Source organism: Festucalex cinctus, unplaced genomic scaffold (genome assembly GCF_051991245.1).
Source record: "Festucalex cinctus isolate MCC-2025b unplaced genomic scaffold, RoL_Fcin_1.0 HiC_scaffold_26, whole genome shotgun sequence".
In the NCBI taxonomy this organism is placed as follows: domain Eukaryota; kingdom Metazoa; phylum Chordata; class Actinopteri; order Syngnathiformes; family Syngnathidae; genus Festucalex; species Festucalex cinctus.
In genome coordinates this window covers 519829-527682 of record NW_027520273.1, presented here as the reverse complement: position 1 = coordinate 527682, position 7854 = coordinate 519829, and the positions used below count along the sequence as shown (strand labels likewise).

The 7854-nt window shown below is 50.6% G+C and overlaps 1 protein-coding gene across 1 annotated transcript; it reads right to left on the bottom strand.

Moving 5' to 3' along the window:
- Window positions 1-2289: 2289 nt before the first annotated feature.
- On the bottom strand, window positions 2290-4769 carry LOC144011095 (uncharacterized). The gene is made up of 9 exons (XM_077511554.1): window positions 4716-4769; window positions 4553-4619; window positions 4418-4476; window positions 3540-3764; window positions 3343-3453; window positions 3093-3257; window positions 2926-3009; window positions 2620-2781; window positions 2290-2539 (listed from the first exon to the last, which is right to left on the bottom strand). Exons 1-9 carry the CDS (start codon window positions 4767-4769, stop codon window positions 2324-2326), a joined length of 1143 nt encoding a protein of 380 aa, XP_077367680.1. The 3' UTR covers window positions 2290-2323.
- Window positions 4770-7854: the final 3085 nt, after the last annotated feature.

Below are 7854 nucleotides of genomic sequence, written 5' to 3'. Positions count from 1 at the left end.
TCCTGGAAATGAACCTCGGTTGGTTCGGGGTTGAATTCCTGGAAATCGACTCAAGCCGGGGACGGAATCGGAACCACCCACCCCGGGCCGGTGCTCTCGGCCCGGCTTCGCGGGGCAGGTTTAGCCCATCGGTAGCATTCCTGGAAATCGACTTCGAACCACCCCCCCGGGCCGGTGCTCTCGGCCCGGCTTCGCGGGGCAGGTTTAGCCCATCGGTAGCATTCCTGGAAATCGACTTCGAACCACCCCCCCGGGCCGGTGCTCTCGGCCCGGCTTCGCGGGGCAGGTTTAGCCCATCGGTAGCATTCCTGGAAATCGACTTCGGAGGTCAGGTTTAGCCCATCGGTAGCTTTCATGGAAGTTGACCTCGGTCCTCCAGGTTGAATTCCTGGAATTCGACCTACCTGGCAGGTTAACCGATCGGTAGGAATCCTGGAAATGAACCTCGGTTTTTTTGCGGTTGTTTTCCTGGAAATCGACTTCGGGGGTTAGGTTAGCCCATCGGTAGAAATCCTGGAAATGAACCTCGGTTGGTTCGGGGTTGAATTCCTGGAAATCGACTCAAGCCGGGGACGGAATCGGAACCACCCCCCCCGGGCCGGTGCTCTCGGCCCGGCTTCGCGGGGCAGGTTTAGCCCATCGGTAGCATTCCTGGAAATCGACTTCGAACCACCCCCCCGGGCCGGTGCTCTCGGCCCGGCTTCGCGGGGCAGGTTTAGCCCATCGGTAGCATTCCTGGAAATCGACTTCGAACCACCCCCCCGGGCCGGTGCTCTCGGCCCGGCTTCGCGGGGCAGGTTTAGCCCATCGGTAGCATTCCTGGAAATCGACTTCGGAGGTCAGGTTTAGCCCATCGGTAGCTTTCATGGAAGTTGACCTCGGTCCTCCAGGTTGAATTCCTGGAATTCGACCTACCTGGCAGGTTAACCGATCGGTAGGAATCCTGGAAATGAACCTCGGTTTTTTTGCGGTTGTTTTCCTGGAAATCGACTTCGGGGGTTAGGTTAGCCCATCGGTAGAAATCCTGGAAATGAACCTCGGTTGGTTCGGGGTTGAATTCCTGGAAATCGACTCAAGCCGGGGACGGAATCGGAACCACCCACCCCGGGCCGGTGCTCTCGGCCCGGCTTCGCGGGGCAGGTTTAGCCCATCGGTAGCATTCCTGGAAATCGACTTCGAACCACCCCCCCGGGCCGGTGCTCTCGGCCCGGCTTCGCGGGGCAGGTTTAGCCCATCGGTAGCATTCCTGGAAATCGACTTCGAACCACCCCCCCGGGCCGGTGCTCTCGGCCCGGCTTCGCGGGGCAGGTTTAGCCCATCGGTAGCATTCCTGGAAATCGACTTCGGAGGTCAGGTTTAGCCCATCGGTAGCTTTCATGGAAGTTGACCTCGGTCCTCCAGGTTGAATTCCTGGAATTCGACCTACCTGGCAGGTTAACCGATCGGTAGGAATCCTGGAAATGAACCTCGGTTTTTTTACGGTTGTATTCCTGGAAATGGACTTAAGCGGGGGACGGAATCGGAACCACCCACCCCGGGCCCGGTGCTCTCGGCCCGGCTTCGCGGGGCAGGTTTAGCCCATCGGTAGCATTCCTGGAAATGGACTTCGGGGGTCAGGTTTAGCCCATCGGTAGGATTCCAGGAAGTTGACCTCGGTTGAGGTTGAATTCCTGGAATTCGACCTAGCGGGGCAGGTTAGCCGATCGGTAGGAATCCTGGAAATGAACCTCGGTTGGTTGGGGTTGGATTCCTGGAAATGGGCTTGGGGGTCAGGTTAGCCGATCGGTAGGAATCCTGGAACTGGACCTTGTTTGGGGTTGGATTCCTGGAAGTGGACTTCGCGGGGCAGGTTAGCCGATCGGTAGGAATCCTGGAATTGGACCTTGGATGGGGGTTGGATTCCTGGAAATGGACTTAAGCGGGGGACGGAATCGGAACCACCCACCAGGCCGGTGCTCTCAGGTTTAGCCCATCGGTCGGAATCCTGGAACTGGATCTTGGTTGGTTGGGGTTGGATTCCTGGAACTGGACCTGGAACTGGTTGGGGCTCAATTCCTGAAAATGGACTCAGGCCGGGAATGGAACCACCCAGCCCGGGACTCACCATGCCGGTGTTCTCGACGTGTTTGGGGCCCGCTTCGCCGATCGGTAAGAATCCTGGAACTCGACCTTGGTTGGGTTTGGATTCCTCGAAATGGACTTAAGCGGAAAATGGAACCACCGACCCTGACACATTGTGAGAGGCATGCAGCATTGTCTTAAAACATACAATGTAAAAAACCTGGAAGAAGACCCACCAGAACTCCAACATTCCAAATTGACTTTAATTTTCACATCTTTTGATCATCATTCGGATTTGGTTTCTAATGTTCTCAATAGATAGTTCCAGCTCATGGCATAGCTGTCGAAATGCTGGTTGTTCAGCCACGATCTCCCGTATCCTTTTTTTCAGGACCAACTTTTCCTGGATCTCTCTTTCGAAGAGAGTTTTGACCATGGAATAAAATTGTGGTGTGAGTGCGAGTTTTCTTCGTTGACCCTGAAAGACATAAAAATGACAAAGGTTTAATTTTAGGATTTCCACATTAGAGTCACCCTCCGCAGCCCAAGTCTACTTACATTATTATAAAGACTGATTTTTTCTGGAAGGGTTGTTGGCACTGAATTTGGTTCGGGAGATCTCTTTTGCTGTGTTTCGTTCCCTTTTGGATGGACTTTGTCCTTTTTCTTTAACTTGAGCTTCTCCTTCATCTTCTTCTTCTTCTTGCGGGACTTGAGATCCTAAGGACACAGTATGTTATATTTTGGGTTAGGGTTAAGGTTAGGGTTAAGGTTAACCCTAACCCTAACCCCCCCCCGGGGGTTAAGAAATATTACATGTCGGTGTATTACAATGACAGAATTACTTCCAGGAATTCTACTCACAAAGTTCAAGCGCTGGACATGTTTTTCTCCGAACAAGGCACGTTCCAAAATCTTTTCCTCATCTTCCCAGTCACTGAAGTCAGGCTATAGTACAAAAAGGAAAATAGAAGACATAGCTATGGGTCACAACTTTAACAACAGGAGACATGGGACTTCCTGGATTTCACCTCAGCTTCCCTCAGGTGTACATTCTCCATTTCCATCAACTGGGGAGAAGCTTCCCTTGAAACTTGCTGTCCGTCTCCCACTGTTTTGTCAGATGTGTTCAACTTTTTGCTGCCGTCTTTACTCTTCCTTTCCTTCTTCTTTCCCCCAGGTGAGCCCGTCTGTGTCTGTCACCAGAAAGGAAACAGTCATATTTTGGTGGCATGAAGCAGTGTTGCATTTGATTGGACCACTTCCAGGAATTCTACTCACCAAGTGCAGGGAGGAGACCGTCTGCGTTAAGGGCAGGGAGGCTTCCTGTGTTAAGGGGAAGATGATTTGTTCCATGACGTCCATCTCATCTTCGCTTTCAGTCAGGTACATCTATACAACGACAAAATCCAATTTGGAAGACATGGCAATGGGAGGAAAACTTCCACAATAGTGACATGGGACTTCCTGGATATCACCTCAATTACTCCAATGTGTACAGTTTTTTTCCTGGACTGGGGAGTAGAGACGAGGTCCCCGGGCTCCCTTGAAAGTTGCCATCCAGCCCCCACATTCTGCTCAGACCGGTTCACATCTTTGGTAGTTCTCAGCGGGGAGGCCTGTGTTAATGGCACAGAAACCTCCTGTGTCAAAGGCTCGAAAGGTTCTTCCGGGAGCTCCTCCTCATTGCAATTCACGTTCACCTATACAACAATAAAAAAACAATGTATAATACATGGGTGTGGGTCATGTCTTCCACAATAGCGACACAGAACTTACTGGGGGCTGGAGTGAGTGCTCCGTAGAATTCCTGGAACTGGACCTTGGTTTGGGGTCAAATTCCAGGAACTGGACTGGGTTTGGGGGTCCAATTCCAGGAACCGGGCATAGGCGAGGCCGGTGTCCTGGCCCCGCTGCGCGGGGCCTCACGGGGGCTAGCTACGCTTGGGTCCCGCTCCGCACAGTTCCGGGAACTGGACTTTGGTTGGGGGTCCAATTCCAGGAACTGGACTTTGGTTGGGGGTCCAATTCCAGGAACTGGACTTTGGTTGGGGGTCCAATTCCAGGAACTGGACTTTGGTTGGGGGTCCAATTCCAGGAACTGGACTTTGGTTGGGGGTCCAATTCCAGGAACCGGGCACGGACGGGGCAACGAAGCAGCCGCCACGCTTCGCGGGGCCTCAAACACGCAAGGGGCCCGCCTCGGAGGCCAGGGAAAAGCTATCGGCTATCGGTAGATTTTCTAGAACTGTACCTTGGTTGTGGATGAATTCTTGGAGCGGGAACTCGCTTGAGATTTGAATTCCTGAAACCGGACTCTTTTCCCCAAAGGCGACGCACATTTCCAGGAACTCACCTCACTCATCCTTGGAACCTGCAGCGGCGCTTTCTTGTGCTTGCCCTCACACTTCGATGCTAATGAATGGGGGTTGGACAAACGCAGGCTTAAATAGTCCGGTGTTGGTGATGTCACGGTACTGCAGCCAATCACCTTCCGATTGGCCAAAGGCACCTCCTCCCCACACACAAACGCTAACAATTAGCCAGTCAAGCGACACCTTGTGGTGAAAGCAAAAACTGCGTGACTCAGAAAAGCTTTCTTGAACAAACAGACTTTATTTTACGATTTTGTAGTGTAAAAGTATGAGTATTACGGTGAGGTACACCACTCCAAAGATGCACATAATAAATATGGAGATGAGGCACATTTGCTCTGTAAACGCCCATCCGCTCTCATAACATGGCCAAGTGAATCTAGATAGAAAAAAAAAATAAAAAAAACACTAAACGCAATTCACTGAGTAGTGTTTACAAATATGAACGCATCTTTCCGGGAATTACATGTCATCTTTAAGGAATTACATGTCACCTTTAAGGAATTGCGCGCCATTTTTAAGGAATTGCGCGCCATTTTTAAGGAATTGCACGTCATCTTTAAGGAAATTTACACGTCATCTTTAAGGAATTGCGTGTCATTTTTAAGGAATTGCGTGTCATTTTTAAGGAATTGCATGTCATCTTTAAGGAATTGCGTGTCATTTTTAAGGAATTGCATGTCATCTTTAAGGAATTACACGTCATCTTTAAGGAATTTAGGTTGCCATCCTGGATGTAGACATCGCCAACTTACCCTTGACTTGTTTCCATTGCCATGTTCATTTGGGGATCCAGTGTAGTGAGCACAATGCTCGGGATCCATCGTGGAGTTGTCTCATCTGTCCAGAGACCCCATGATTTTTTTTTTTGCAAGTGCACATGCAAAGAAAGCCATTCAAAAATATCATACCTTGCTGGTCATAATCAGGAGGAGGACTTTCCAGATATTGACCCATCCTTTTTTGCGCTTGCTCGCTTGACTTCTGAAGGCGGCACTGACAGCGACTGCTTTTATAGACTCAGCCCAGCCTTGCAACTGGCCATTGACCAATCACTGCGAAGGGGGTGTAACGGTAACGCCCGCCATAAAAAAAAAAAAAACCCATCCAAGTCAATTTCCAGGTTTTATACATATAATTCCACAATTTCACCATGGGCAAACCAAACGTCTATTGGCTCAAAAATTACCAGTGGGAAGGGCCATATCTGACCAAAAAACAATCACTGCAATCAGCTGTTGACCAATAGATGGTCACGTCAATTTCCAGGTTGCCTACATATAATTCCACAATTTCAACGCAGTACAATTCATGGAACACAACCCGTCAATTTCCAGGTTGCCTACATATAATTCCACAATTTCAACGCAGTACAATTCATGGAACACGTCCCGTCAATTTCCAGGTTGCCTACATATAATTCCACAATTTCACCATGGGCAAACCAAACGTCGATTGGCTCAAAAATTACTAGTGGGAAGGGCCATATCTGACCAAAAACCAATCACTGCAATCAGCTGTTGACCAATAGACGGTCACGTCAATTTCCAGGTTGCCTACATATAATTCCACAATTTCAACACAGTACAATTCATGGAACACGACCCGTACGATTCATGGAATCCGACCCGTACAGTTCATGGAACACGACCAGTACAATTCCTGGTATTCAACCCCGACCAGTACAATTCCTGGAATCCGACACGTACAGTTCCTGGAATCCGACGCGTACAGTTCCTGGAATCCGACGCGTACAGTTCCTGGAATCCGACGCGTACAGTTCCTGGAATCCGACGCGTACAGTTCATGGAACACGACCAGTACAATTCCTGGTATTCAACCAGTACGATTCCCGGACCCCGACCAGTACAATTCCTGGAATCCGACACGTACAGTTCATGGAATACGACCAGTACAATTCCCGGGCTCCGACACGTACGATTCATGGAATCCGACCCGTAGAGTTCCTGGAATACGACCCGTACAGTTCCTGGAATCCGACGCGTACAGTTCATGGAACACGACCAGTACAATTCCTGGTATTCAACCAGTACGATTCCCGGACCCCGACCAGTACAATTCCTGGAATCCGACACGTACAGTTCATGGAATACGACCAGTACAATTCCCGGGCTCCGACACGTACGATTCATGGAATCCGACCCGTACAGTTCCCGGAATCCGACGCGTACATTTCCCGGAATCCGACGCGTACAGTTCACGGAATACGACCAGTACAGTTCACGGAACACGACCAGTACAATTCCTGGTATTCAACCAGTACAATTCCTGGTATTCGACCGGTACAATTCCCGGACCCCGACCAGTACAATTCATGGAATACGACCCGTACAGTTCCTGGAATCCGACCAGTACAATTCCTGGTATTCAACCAGTACGATTCCCGGACCCCGACCAGTACAATTCCTGGAATCCGACATGTACAGTTCATGGAATACGACCAGTACAATTCCTGGAATCCGACACATACAGTTCATGGAATCCGACCCGTACAGTTCCTGGAATCCGACGCGTACAGTTCCTGGAATCCGACCCGTACAGTTCCTGGAATCCGACGCGTACAATTCCTGGAATCCGACGCGTACAGTTCACGGAACACGACCAGCGCAATTCCCGGTATTCGACCAGCACAATTCCCGGACCCCGACCGGTACAATTCACGGAATTACGACCCGTACAGTTCCCGGAATGCGACGCGTACGATTCACGGAATACGACCCCGCCGTTCCCGAAAACCGACGCGCACGGTTCACGGAACACGACAAGTACAATTCCCGGACTCCGACCGGCGCGGTTCACGGAATACGACCCGTGCGCGATTCCTGGAATTCGACCGGGCTCACACGCGACACCTGGTGTCCGCTCGCCCGAACCGCACCCGCGTTTTTAAAACGGCCCTTAAAAAATACTTAAACAAAAAACCTTTTCAAACGAAACGCGTCGCCGGCGCCTACGAATTTCGCACTATCCGCGGCGATTTTTCCCGTTTCGATTAGCCGACATTTTCACCGGAACCCGGAATCGCGACCTCGTTCCAAACCCGGTTCCAAGTGGCGCGCGGGAGTTATGCCCCCGCCATTCAAAGTCAATGGAGCGCGCGTTAGCACAGTGGCTAACTTCCAAGTCGAATTCCAGCTTCCCATAGACCGCCATTCATAAGGCTTCCGCGAAAGCGACGTCATTTCCGACTTCGGGGCGTCGGGGTCAGCCCGGCGCCTAACCCTAATTATGCCCCGATAGCATCCCGTTAGAACCCCGCGATTTGGAATCCACATTATCGGCGGCGCATTTCCTGGAATTTGACAAATTTGGAACTAAACGTTTAAAACTCCTAAAAACGGCAAAAATGCATCGCTCTCTTCTGAAATGTATCTAAGGCTAATTTTCGTGTCATAAA

Coding starts and splice junctions, on each gene's coding strand:
- LOC144011095 (XM_077511554.1), bottom strand. CDS start 4,769: ATGTGCCTCATCTCCATATTTATTATGTGCATCTTTGGAGTGGTGTAC. Junction 3,258..3,342: donor CGGTCTCCTCCCTGCACTTG/GTGAGTAGAATT, acceptor TTCTGGTGACAG/ACACAGACGGGCTCACCTGG. Junction 2,782..2,925: donor ATGTCCAGCGCTTGAACTTT/GTGAGTAGAATT, acceptor CTGTGTCCTTAG/GATCTCAAGTCCCGCAAGAA.